The sequence below is a fragment of the Pristis pectinata genome, chromosome 17 (assembly GCF_009764475.1).
Source record: "Pristis pectinata isolate sPriPec2 chromosome 17, sPriPec2.1.pri, whole genome shotgun sequence".
Taxonomy (NCBI): Eukaryota; Metazoa; Chordata; class Chondrichthyes; order Rhinopristiformes; family Pristidae; genus Pristis; species Pristis pectinata.
This window is the reverse complement of record NC_067421.1, coordinates 42,075,562-42,089,354: the sequence shown is the minus strand read 5'-3', so window position 1 is coordinate 42,089,354 and position 13,793 is coordinate 42,075,562. Positions and strand designations below refer to the sequence as shown.

General features: G+C 51.4%; 1 protein-coding gene across 1 annotated transcript in view; it reads left to right on the top strand.

The window, feature by feature from the left end:
* The first annotated feature begins 12,719 nt into the window (after nucleotides 1-12,719).
* The window catches only part of noc4l (nucleolar complex associated 4 homolog), a 40,745-nt gene continuing 39,671 nt past the window's right edge, over nucleotides 12,720-13,793 (top strand). Inside the window, exon 1 of the mRNA XM_052032024.1 lies at nucleotides 12,720-12,851. Within this exon, the coding sequence (XP_051887984.1) occupies nucleotides 12,738-12,851 (114 nt within the window). The 5' untranslated portion in view covers nucleotides 12,720-12,737. The remainder of the gene's footprint in view (nucleotides 12,852-13,793) is intronic.

Below are 13,793 nucleotides of genomic sequence, written 5' to 3'. Positions count from 1 at the left end.
AGGAAATCTTGTGATTACCACCAAGCATCCTCCCCCAGCTGACAAATCAGTTCTCCTTTATGTTGAACAATACTTGGAAGAAGCACTGATTGCAGCAAGGACACAGAATGTGCTCTGGGTGAGAGCTTCGATGTCATTAGAACATAGAACAGTACTGCACAGGAACAGGCCCTTCGGCTCACCTTGTCTGTACTGACCATGATCCCACCTGCCTGCACGTGGTCCATACCTCTCCATTCCCTGCTGTTCATGTGTGTGTCTAAATACCTCTCGAACATCACTGTAATATATCTGCTCCTACCACCCAAAGGTCCATCACCAAGACCACACCAGCACTGACCGAGCTGGCCATGGTCAGTGGACAAGGGCCGGCGTGGTAGTGCAGCAGTTAGTGTAACGCTATTACAGTGCCAGTGACCTGGGTTCAATTCTGGCCACTGTCTGTAAGGAGTTTGTACGTTCTCCCCGTGTCTGCGTGGGTTTCCTCCGGGTGCTCCGGTTTCCTCCCACGTTCCAAAGACGTACGGGTTAGGAAGTTGTGAGCGTGCTATGTTGGCGCCGGAAGTGTGGCGACACTTGTGGGCTGCCCCCAGAACACTCTAGGCAAAAGATGCATTTCACTGTGTGTTTTGATGTATACGTGACTAATAAAGAAATCTCTTGCATCCTGACTAGATGAGCAGGAGGTAGTGAGGGAACCACCACAAGGGCTACTTGACCTCGTCCTTGCCTATCAACCTGTGGCAGATACATCTGACAATGATAGTGCTGATAGAACTGACCACCACACAGTCCTTCTAAAGCTGAGGACACTCGTGCAGTGCAGCATTCCAATTGTGCTAAAAATGGAACAAATCTGACAGCTCAAACCCGGGCATCCATGAGGCGCTGTGGATCACCGGTAGCAACAGAACTGTCCGCCACCACAGCTTTCACCTCATGGCCTGGCTCCTTCACTCCTGTTACAACTAAGCCATGGGATCACACTGGTTCAATGAGGAGTGGTTCAACCAGCTGTGAATGGTTGTAGACAATTAAAGAGCTCTGAGATTGTCCTCACCCTGTATAATGCGAGGGCCCAACATGAGAATGTTGAAGACAAGGTTGTAACGTTCAGTTAGATGTGCCAGATAGATGAGTCACCTTAAGAGAACCCATGATGGAAGCTGATTTCGGCCCATTTGATTCACTCCACGTGACGACAAGAAATAGCTGAAAGCACTGGATACGATGAAGGTTGTAGGACCAATCAACGTCCCAGCTGTAGTACTGAAGAACTAACTGTGCCTCTTCCAGTACAGTTACAACACTGGCATCTACCCAACATTGTGGAAGTTGCCCAGGTCTGTCCTGTCTCAAAAAAGTGAGACAAATCAGTCAGTCTATGCTCAATCATTAGCTGGCATCACCAGTACTATCGATTGGCACTTACCAATAATCTGCTCACTGACGACTGGTTTGGGTTTAGGCAGTGCCAGTCACAGCCTTGGTCCAAACATGGGGCCAAAGGGCTGAATTCCAGAGGTGAGGTGAGAGTGACTGCCCTTGATACCAGGATAACATTTCATCAAGGAGCCCAGGTAAAACCAAAGGCAATGGGAACCAAGGAGAAAATATTCCAGTGGCTGGAGACAGACCTCACGCAGAGGAAGGTGGTTGTGGGTGTTGGAAGTCATTCATCCCAGCTCCAGGACATTACTACAGGAGTTCGTTGTCCAAGGCCCAACCATCATCGACGGACTTCCACAACCACCGTGACTTTCCATCCTCCCACCCTGCTTCCCGAAAGGATTCCATTCCGTTCTCCTACTCATCTATCTCCTCTGCAGCTGCTTTGATGTTATCCACACAGGTGACTGGTTTTTCTTCCTTTTTTCATGGCTTCCTCTCTCCCATAGTTGACAGAACACTCAACGGTGTCTCCTCTACACCAGCATCTCTGCTCTCATCCCCGGGGCAAGGATATGGTACCTCCTGGTCTTCACCTTCCACCCCACCACCCTCCACATTCAACAGGTCATCCTCTGCCATGTCCACCACCTTCAGTGAGATTCCACCGCCAGAGCAATCTGTCCCTCCCCTTCCCTTCCAGTGTTCTATAGGGACCGTACTTCACTCACTCCCTGGTCTGCTCTTCCTTCTGTACCAGACCCGCCCCTTCTCACAGCACCTTCCCATGCAACCCTTGGAGATACAACATCTGCCCTTTCACCTCCTCCCTTCCCACTATCCAGGGTCTCAAATAGTCCACAGAGGTAAAGCAGCGATTCACTTCTTCCAGTCTAAAGTACTCTGTTTGGTGTTCACGATGTGATGTCCTCTACACTGGAGAAACCAAGCACAAATTGGCTGAACACTTTGCTGAGAACCTGCGTTCGGTCCACAGGAGCAGCCCTGAGCTTCCTATTAACTGTTCGTTTAATTCTTCCACTTTGTCTGTGACGTCTTGCTCTGTTCCAACAAGGACAGCATAAATCTGAGAAACAGCACATAATATTCTGTCCAGGGATGTTGCAGCCTTTGGGACTCAATATCTCATTATTGATTGCAGCAATTTCAGATAAGTTTTGCTTTTTCTGTTTGTATCAGAAGTGACCAGTCAGACTGCCTGATCTGCTGGGCATCCTGGATATTGGTTTCACTAACAGCTCTGACCTGCATTCACAGTTCTACATCTTTTTTTTCCTCTTCTCTCTGACTGCCTCATTATGGGCTGCCCCCAGAACACTTGAAGCAAAAAGATGCATTTCACTGTTTCGACGTACATGTTCCTAATAAAGATATCTATCTATCTATCTATCTATTAATCAATTAACAAGATGGTTCTGTAAACATGAGGACAATCTCAGCACCCTGTCCTCAACCTCCATGGACTCTGTCTACACTCCTTGCTGCCAGGCACAGTAGTGTAGCGGTTAGCGTAACACTTTACTGCGCCAGTGACCCGGGTTCAATTCCGGCCACTGTCTGTAAGGAGTTTGTACATTCTCCCTGTGTCTGCGTGGGTTTCCTCCGGGTGCTCCGGTTTCCTCCCACATTCCAAAGACGTACAGGTTAGGAAGTTGTGGGCATGCTACGTTGGCACCAGAAGCGTGGCGACACTTGCGGGCTGCCCCCAGAACACTCTACGCAAAAGATGCATTTCACTGTGTGTTTAGTATGACTAATAAAGATATTTTATCTTATCTTGAAGCAGCCAGCATAATCAAAGACCCCACCCAGCCCGGACATTCTCACTTCTCCCCCTCCCATCAGGCAGAAGATACAAAAGCCTGAAAGCACGTACCACCAGGTTCAAGGACAGCTTCTACCCCATTGTGATAAGACTATTGAACGGTTATCCCTAGTACGATAACATGGACTCTTGACCTCACAATCTACCGCGTTATGACCTTGCACCTTATTGTCTGCCTGCACCGCACTTTCTCTGTAGCTGTGACACTTTATTCTGCATTGTTTTACCCAGTATTACCTCAATGCGCTGTGTAATGAATTGATCTGTACGAAGGGTAGGCAAGACAAGTTTTTCACTGTACCGCGGTACATGTGATAATAATAAACCAATTCCAATTCCAACCTTTCAGAAATATTCCTTTTGACCTACACTCCTTCCTGACACTCACCATGACTTAAAACTCAGGTATTTTGTTCCTTTCCCAGTTCGGATCAAGGATCTTCGACCTGAGGCATTAACTCTGTTCCTCTTTTCACATAATTGCTGCCTGACCTGCTGAGTGTTTCCATCTTTTTCTGATTTTATTTTTGAATAACAGGATGAGGCCATTCATCCCATCTTGCCTACCCCACTGTTCACTAAAATTGTGGCTGAGCTTTGCCCACAGTGACTGGGACATCTGTTGTCTCTGATGGATTTATTCATGACGTGTAAGAGATATTAGTAAGTTTGCAGATGGCATGAGGGTCGGTGGTGTTGTAGATAGGTAGGAAGTTTGTCTAAGGCTACTGCAGTATACAGATCAGCTGGAAGAATAAGATAGATAAGATTTTTTTATTAGTCACATGTACATTGAAACACACAGTGAAATACATCTTTTGCGTAGAGTGTTCTGGGGGCAGCCCGCAAGTGTCGCCACGCTTCCGGCGCCAACATAGCATGCCCACAACTTCCTAACCCGTACGTCTTTGGCATGTGGGAGGAAACCGGAGCACCCGGAGGAAACCCACGCAGACACGGGGAGAACGTACAAGCTCCTTACAGACAGCGGCCGGAATTGAACCCGGGTCGCTGGCGCTGTGATAGCGTTATGCTAACCGCTACAAAAAGTGCAAGATGATGCATTTTGTCAAAGTCAAAGTCAAGTTTATTGTCATATACACAAGTTCATGTGTGCACAGGTGCAATGAAAAACTTGCAGCAGCATCACAGGCACAGAGCATCAGATAAGCAGCATTCACAAGAAAAACATAAATTAAACATAAATTTCTTGACTTTTCATTAGTTTCTATTTTAGGTGCTTCACTCCCTTTTGCACTTACCAAGTTAAGTAAACATACGACTAATCCAATTGTTAAACATACAATACGAATATGGTTTCAATTTCGTAAATTTTTTGGATTGAATAAATTTAATTTGTCAAGTCCCATTCAATCTAATTTTTTCTTTCATCCATCTAGAGTTGACTCAGCTTTTTCCATATAGAAAAGGAAGGGAATAGTATGTTTTTGTGATTTATTCATTGATAACTGTTTTTCATCTTTTGAACAATTGTCTAATAAATATAATTTGCCTAGATCACACTTTTTTCGATATTTGCAGATTAGAAATTTTTTAAAAACTACTATACCCTCTTTTCTGACACCTTACATAATTGAAACTATGGAAAAAATTTTAGGTCTTAATCCTTATCAGAAGGGCTTGATAGCAATAACTTATGATTTAATTATGAAAATACGTCCAGAATCACTGGACAAATTAAGAATGAATGGGAGAGTGAACTCCAGACATCTCTACCTACAGAGACTTGGAAGAACATTCTTCATTTAGTTAATACATCTTCAATGTGTGCCAGACACTCGTTGATACAGTTTAAGGTGGTTCACAGGACCCAGATGTCAAAAGATAAGCTAGCCCGTTTTTATCACCATATAAATCCTATACGTGACAGATGTAAATCGAATGTGGCTTCTCTGACACATATGTTTTGGTCCTGTCCTCTTCTGGAAAAATATTGGAAAGACATTTTTAACATTATTTCAAATGTATTGAAGATTGATTTACAACCTCACCCTATCACTGCAATTTTTGGATTACCAAGGATAGAGTCTGGCCGTTTATCTCCTTCCGCTAACCGTATGATTGCCTTTGTTACATTAATGGCCAAATGATCCATTTTGCTTAAATGGAAGGATCCAATACCCCCGACTACTTTTCAATGGTTCTCTCAAACTATATCATGTTTAAACTTGGAAAAAATTAGGAGTGGTACTGTTGATCCTTCACTTAAATTTGAAGATATTTGGAGGCCATTTATTCAATATTTTCACATGATGTAGATCCCCTTTCAATAACTTTCTAACTTGGAGGAACGGACGACGACATAATATTGTTCTGTTCCTACTGAGAAATTTTAGCCCAGTTTTTTTTTCTCTTTTTTTTTGTTGTTTGTTTTTTTTAAGAAGTTTTTTTTTTAAGAAGTTTTTTTTTGTTTAGTTTATATTGTTTATAATTTTTTTAATCGATTTGGGTTTTTTTCTTAAATTTATATAATAAATCTTTTTCTTTCCTTTCTTTATATATTCATTTACTAAGAGATTGTTGGATCTATAGATTTTTTATATTTTATTGTTCTTTATGATTATATATGCTATGATTGTTATCCTGATCTCTTTGTATTACATGTATAAATATTGATGCTATATTTCAATCTGTAGTGACTCACCGTCCAAGCAAGTGAACCGGCTCGGCAGTCGGATCGCGCATCGTTGAAGTGGCGAGGCCCAAGATGGTGGTGGGCCTTCGTCTTCCCCGAGCGACAGGGAGAACCCGCGCGGGGGAAGGTTTGATGATGTGGCATATACGTCATTGCCATTTTGAGTGGGTGGGAACAGGCTCTCTTAAAAGGCCCACGCAAGGCGGGGAAAAAAAAAGTTCTGTTCTGAAACTCTACATCTAGTGTCTTGTGTTCATTCCGCGGTAGCAACTGCTACGTTGGCGACCCTGACGGTCCAAACGGATTTTGGACCTGCACAATGGATGACAACTCAGCGTCCAACGCAGTGGCACTCAAGCTGCCCACCTTTTGGACGCTTCGTCCCAGCGTCTGGTTTCACCAGGCCGAAGCACAATTCCACCTTCGGCGGATCACCTCCGACTCCACAAAGTACTACCATGTAGTCAGCTCTCTGGACCAGGAGACAGCCGCCCAGGTTAGTGACTTCATCCAGTCTCCTCCGGAGGAGGATAAGTACCCGGCTTTCAAAGACCTGATTCGGACCTTCGGCCTCTCCCGTCGTGAGCGCGTCACCCGCCTGCTTCATCTTGATGGCCTGGGGGACAGATCCCCATCCACCCTAATGAATGAGATGCTGGCCTTGGCCGAGGGACACAAGCCCTGCCGAATGTTCGAACAGACCTTCCTCAAACGACTACCCGATGACATTCACCTGCTGTTGGCCGACACTGATTTCAGCAACCCTCGTGAGGTGGCTGCCCGGGCAGACGTCCTGTGGAAGGCCAAACGCGAGCGTGGTTTGTCCGTCGGCCAAATCGCCAGGCCGTGAGCCCAACGCCCGCTTAAACCAGTCCCAGCAACCACACCCCAGAAACACAGACGACGACAATGGCAACCAGCTGTGTTTCTACCATCAGAGGTGGGGCGCAGAGGCCCGTTGATGCCGCCCACCCTGCAAGTCAGGGAAACCCAGCACCAGCCGCCGCTAACAGCTACGGCGGCTGGCCACCGACAAAGCCTCCTATTCGTTCGGGACAAGCAGTCCGGGCGGCGTTTCCTCGTCGATACTGGAGCAGAGGTCAGTATTTTGCCCCTGACCGGCCATGACACTCGTAACAGGCAACAAGGTCCGGTACTCAATGCCGCAAACAGCACAACGATACGGACTTTCGGTACCCGTACACTTCAGTTACAATTCGGCGGCAGCTGTTTCACCTGGACCTTCACCCTTGCCACCGTCGCCCGACCACTCCTAGGAGCCGATTTCCTTCGGGCCCACAACCTGTTAGTCGACCTGCGAAGGGAACGGCTAGTCCACTCCACAACCTTCCAGACCTACCCCCTGGGAGAAACCAGCCTACCAGCCCCACGCTTGGACTCCATTTTCCTGTCCGGCAACGAGTTCACCAAGCTCCTAACTGAATTCCCATCAGTTTTGGCACCTCAGTTTACGAATTCTATGCCCAAACACGGGGTGCAACACCACATCATTACCACAGGGCCACCCCTTCATGTCCGAGCATGACGACTACGTCCAGACAAGCTCCGCCTGGCAAAGGAAGAGTTCCGTCACATGGAGGAGCTGGGGATTGTTCGCAGGTCAGACAGCCCCTGGGGCTCCCCCCTGCACACGGTCCCCAAAGCCACCGGCGGGTGGAGGCCCTGCGGCAAATATCGCAGGCTGAATGACGCCACCACCCCGGACCGCTACCCCATCCCTCACATCCAGGACTTCGCAGCAAACCTACATGGGGCCCACATCTTCTCCAAGGTGGACCTCATTCGGGGATACCACCAAATCCCGGTCCACCCGGATGATGTTCCCAAAACTGCGATTATCACCCCATTCGGCCTGTTTGAGTTCCTTCGAATGCCGTTCGGCCTTAAGAACGCCGCGCAGACCTTCCAGCGGCTGATGGACGCGGTAGGCCGAGACCTGGACTTCGTGTTCATTTACTTAGATGACATACTAATCGCCAGCCGTGGCCGCCAAGAAGACCTTTCCCACCTCCGCCAGCAGTATTCCCATCTCCGTGATTTCGGCCTCACGATCAACCTGGCCAAGGGCCAATTCGGGCTTGACTCTATCGATTTCCTCAGCCACAGAATCACCAGCAACGGAGCAACACCCCTACCTGCCAAGGTGGATGCTATCCGCCATTTTGCCTGCCCCAACACAGTCAAAGGCCTACAGGAATTCCTGGGGATGATCAACTTTTACCATCGGTTCATCCCTGCAGCAGCCCGTATCCTACGCCCTTTGTTCACGCTGATGGCTGGTAAGGGCAAGGACATTGCCCGGAACGACGAGGCTGCGGCTGCCTTTGTTAAGGCCAACGACGCCCTGGCAGACGCCGCGATGCTTGTACACCCTAGGACAGACGTCCCAACCGCCCTCACGGTGGACGCATCCAACACCGCGGTTGGTGGGATACTGAAACAACTAATCGAAGGCAGTTGGCAACCCTTGGCATTTTTCAGCAGGCACCTTAGACCACCCGAATTGAAATACAGCACTTTTGATCGGGAACTTCTAGTGCTGTACCTGGCGGTCCAGCATTTCTGATACTTTTTGGAAGGCAGGCCTTTCACCGCCTTCACCAACCATAAGCCTTTGTCCTTCGCCTTCTCCAAAGCCTCTGATCCCTGGTCAGCTCGTCAGCAGAGACATTTGTCCTATATTTCCAAATTCACAACGGATGTCCAACATGTCTCTGGGAAGGACAATGTCATTGCTGACGCACTTTCCAGACCAACCATCCACAGCTTGTCCCTGGGTATCGACTACAAGGCCCTGGCTGCTGCACAGCAAGCCGATGACGAACTGCCCAGCTACAAAACCGCATCTCGGGCCTGCAGCTCCAGGATTTCTTGGTTGGTCCTGGTCAGCAGACCCTCCTTTGCGACATCGCAACAGGTCAACCCCGCCCTATAGTTCCTGCAGCCTGGCGGAAATGAGTTTTCGATTCGATACATGGGTTGGCGCACCCGTCCATCAGATCCACTGTCCGGCTGGTCGCCAGCAAGTTTGTCTGGCATGGCCTGCACAAACAGGTCAGTGAGTGGGCCAGGACTTGTCAGCACTGCCAGACATCGAAAATCCAACGGCACACCAAGGTCCCGCCACAGCAGTTCGAGCCTACCCGTAGAAGGTTCGACCAAATCCACGTCGACCTTGTAGGCCCTCTGCCGGTTTCAAGAGGGGCCCGGTACCTCCTTACCATCGTCAACCGTTTCACGAGGTGGCCAGAGGCAACCCCTCTATCTGACATCACGACTGATTCCTGTGCCCGGGCGCTGCTCACAACTTGGATCTCACGTTTTGGTGTTCCAGCTCACATCACTTCAGACAGGGGCACACAATTTACCTCCAGCCTCTGGTCTGCATTAGCGAACATGCTGGGGACGCAGCTGCACACCACCACGGCCTACCACCCTCAATCAAATGGGTTAGTTGAACGTTTCCACCGCCATCTGAAATCAGCCCTGATGGCCCGCCTGCAGGGTCCTAACTGGGTCGACGAACTGCCTTGGGTCCTGCTCGGCATACGCACTGCCCCCAAAGAAGACCTCCACGCTTCGTCAGCTGAGCTTGTGTACGGGGCGCCCCTGGTCATCCCAGGGGATTTCATACCCTCCCTTTGGGACCAAGGGGAACAACCCACGGCAGTCCTGCAAAGACTGCACAAGAGGCTCGCCAACTTGGCCCCGATTCCCACTTCGCGGCACAGTCAAGCCCTGCCCTGTAAGCCCAAAGAACTACGAGACTGTAGGTTTGTTTTCGATCGCAGGGGCACACCTTGGGCACCGTTGCAACAACCACATGAGGGGCCGTTCTGAGTCGGCAGGAATAATGGGTCCGCCTTTATTTTGGACATTGGGGGCAAGGAGCAGGTCTTCACGACGGACTGCCTCAAACCGGCCCATTTAGATCTACAACAACCAGTCGAGGTTCCAGCACTGCAACACAGAGGCCGACCTCCTAAGCAGCGGCTAACACAGCCCACGGTCCTTGGGGACCGTATCGCTGGTTCTGGGGGGGGGGGGGGGGGGGGGGGGGGGGGGGGGGGGGGTGGGGGGTGGGGTTGTGTAGCGACTCACCATCCGAGCAAGCGAACCTGCTCGGTGGTCAGGTCGCACGTCGTTGAAGCGGTGAGGCCCAAGATGGTGGTGGGCCTTCGTCTTCCCCGAGTGACAGGGAGAAACCGCGTGCGGGGAAGGTTTGATGATGTGGCGTATACGTCATTGCCGTTTTGAGTGGGCGGGAACAGGCCCTCTTAAAAGGCCCACGCAGGGCGGGAAAAAAAACCAGTTCTGTTCTGAAACTCTACGACTAGTGTCTTGTGTTCATTCCACGGTAGCAACCGCTACAAATCTGTATTAATTTGAAAACTAATAAAAAGATTGAAAAAGAAAGAAATTAAACATAAATTATAGACAATTTTTACAAGAAAGAGCAGAATTAGAACAAAAAAAAACAAAGTCCAGTTTTTTTTGGGACATCATATAGGGGTAGGACATATACAGTAAATGGTGTCCGAGTCCATAGCTCCCTGAATGTGGCAGCACAGGTCAGTAGAGTGGTGAAGACATATGGTGTGCTTGTCTTCATAGGTCAGGCGACAGAATATAAAAGATGGGTCATTATATTGCAATTTTTCCAAACACTGGTTAGACTGCACTTGGAGCACTGTGTGGCTCTCATCACCAGGTCTATAGAAAGGATGGGATTGCACTGGAGAGAGTGCAGAGGAGGGTCACCAAGAGGTTACCTGGATTGGAGGACCTTAGTTATGGGGAGAGATTGGACAGGCTGGGCTTGTTTTCCCTGGAGTGAAGGAAGCTGAGGGGAGACCCGACAGAGGTAACTGAGGTTATGAGAGACATGGATGTAGTACAGTCAAAATCTTCATCCCATGGTAGGGGTGTCAAAAACAAGAGGGCACAGGGTTAAGGTGGGAGGAAAGGGGATGTGAGGGTTTTACACAGAACTGGGTGATATCTGGAACTCACGGCCAGAGGAATCAGAAACAATCAGTACACTTGAGACATTTAGACAGACTCTTAAATAGGCAAGGTATAGAAAGGCACAGAGCAAATCTGCTGCAGGAACTCAGTGGGTCGAGCAGCATCTGTGGGGGAAAAGGAATTGTTGACGTTCAAACCCTGCATCAGGATACGGACCTAATGCGGGCAAATAAGGTTAACGTGGATGGACAAAAGGGTCGGCATGGACATGGGGGGGCCGAAGGGCCTGTTCCTGTGCTGTCCCACTCTGACTCTAAACACCCTTGAGGGGGTAAATCCTGGAACTCCCTCCACAATGGCAACTGTGGCACCAGGCAGCTCCCCCACCTTCTCACGGGCCACTGGTCAATGCTGAGCTCACCAGTAATGCCCAGATGTAGCTGGGTAGGTAGTTAGGTAGATATAGATCGAGAGAGAGACAGACAGACAGACAGAGAAAGAGAGAGATAGAGAGAGATAGAGAGAGAGATAGAGAGAGACAGAGATAGAGAGACAGAGATAGAGAGACAGAGATAGAGAGACAGAGATAGAGAGACAGAGATAGAGAGACAGATAGAGAGATAGAGAGAGAGAGACAGATAGAGAGAGACAGAGAGACATAGAGAGACAAAGAGAGACAGAGAGAGAGAGACAGAGAGAGAGACAGAGAGAGACAGAGGAAGAGAGAGAGATAGAGTGAGATAGAGACATAGAGAGACAGAGAGAGATAGACAGAGGCAGACACAGAGAGACAGAGAGAGAGAGAGAGAGAGACAGAGAGTTAGAGGAAGAGAGAGAGATAGTGAGATAGAGACAGAGAGAGACAGAGGGAGAGAGACAGAGGGAGAGAGACAGAGGGAGACACAGGAAGAGAGAGAGATAGTGAGATAGAGACAGAGAGACAGAGGGAGAGAGAGATAGAGAGAGACAGAGGAAGAGAGAGAGATAGAGTGAGATAGAGACATAGAGAGACAGAGATAGACAGAGACAGAGAGAGACAGAGAGAGAGACAGACAGAGAGAGAGAGACAAAGAGAGAGAGATAGTGAGATAGAGACAGAGAGAGATAGACAGAGAGAGAGAGACAGAGACAGAGGAAGAGAGAGAGATAGTGAGATAGAGACAGAGAGAAACAGAGGGAGAGAGACAGAGGGAGACACAGGAAGAGAGAGAGATAGTGAGATAGAGACAGAGAGACAGAGGAAGAGAGAGAGATAGAGTGAGATAGAGACAGAGAGAGACAGAGAGAGATAGACAGAGACAGAGAGAGACAGACAGAGAGAGAGATAGTGAGATAGAGACAGAGAGAGACAGAGGGAGAGAGACAGAGGGAGAGAGACAGAGAGAGACAGAGGAAGAGAGAGAGATAGTGAGATAGAGACAGAGAGAGACAGAGGGAGAGAGAGCGAGCGACAGTATATGTAGCGAGATAAAGAGCGAGAAATAGAGAGATACAGAGAGAGCGACAGGTTTGAGACACCCACAGAGACTGCAGACCTGGAGCCACACACAATGCGCTGGTGCAGGGTCCTCCCCGGGGTCTCTCCCCCCCGGGGTCTCTCCCCCCCCCCGGGGTCTCTCCCTCCCTCCCCCCCGGGGTCTCTCCCTCCCTCCCCCCCGGGGTCTCTCTCCCCCCCCCGGGGTCTCTCCCTCCCTCCCTCCCCCCCGGGGTCTCTCCCCCTCCCCCCCGGGGTCTCTCCCACCGGTCCGGCAGGGCGGGGACTGCCCCTTTAAGGGGAGGTGGGCGGAGCGAGCTCCAGGCCCCGCCCCCGGCCCCCGATTGGTTGGCGTGGTCACGTGCGGCGGCGCTGAGGGAGCGATGGCGGCGGTGAGGGAGCGTGGGGCCGGGTGGTCGCTGTCCGAGCGCCTGCGGCTGGTGCTGGGCGACCGGAGCCGCGCCAACGGGGTGCTCGACATCCTGGAGCGGCTGCAGGTGGGATCCCAGCCCCCGGCGCCTCACGTGGGAGCCCGGCACACGAGGGAGCGCCGCGGGAGGGAGCGCCGCACTGTGGACGGTTCTGCACCGGGGGCGGTAGTGAGGGAGCGCCTCTGTGGGGGGGGGCGGTAGTGAGGGAGCGCCTCTGTGGGGGGGGCGGTAGTGAGGGAGCGCCTCTGTGGGGGGGGCGGTAGTGAGGGAGCGCCTCTGTGGGGGGGGCGGTAGTGAGGGAGCGCCTCTGTGGGGGGGGCGGTAATGAGGGAGCGCCTCTGTGGGGGGGGCGGTAATGAGGGAGCGCCTCTGTGGGGGGGGGCGGTACTGAGGGAGGGTCGCCCTTGTGGGGGGGGGGCGGTACTGAGGGAGGGTCGCCCTTGTGGGGGGGGCGGTACTGAGGGAGGGTCGCCCTTGTGGGGGGGGGCGGTACTGAGGGAGGGTCGCCCTTGTGGGGGGGGGGCGGTACTGAGGGAGGGTCGCCCTTGTGGGGGGGGCGGTACTGAGGGAGGGTCGCCCTTGTGGGGGGGGGCGGTACTGAGGGAGGGTCGCCCTTGTGGGGGGGGGGCGGTACTGAGGGAGGGTCGCCCTTGTGGGGGGGGGGCGGTACTGAGGGAGGGTCGCCCTTGTGGGGGGGGGGCGGTACTGAGGGAGGGTCGCCCTTGTGGGGGGGGGCGGTACTGAGGGAGGGTCGCCCTTGTGGGGGGGGGGCGGTACTGAGGGAGGGTCGCCCTTGTGGGGGGGGGGCGGTACTGAGGGAGGGTCGCCCTTGTGGGGGGGGGGGGCGGTACTGAGGGAGGGTCGCCCTTGTGGGGGGGGGGGGGCGGTACTGAGGGAGGGTCGCCCTTGTGGGGGGGGGGGCGGTACTGAGGGAGGGTCGCCCTTGTGGGGGGGGGCGGTACTGAGGGAGGGTCGCCCTTGTGGGGGGGGGGCGGTACTGAGGGAGGG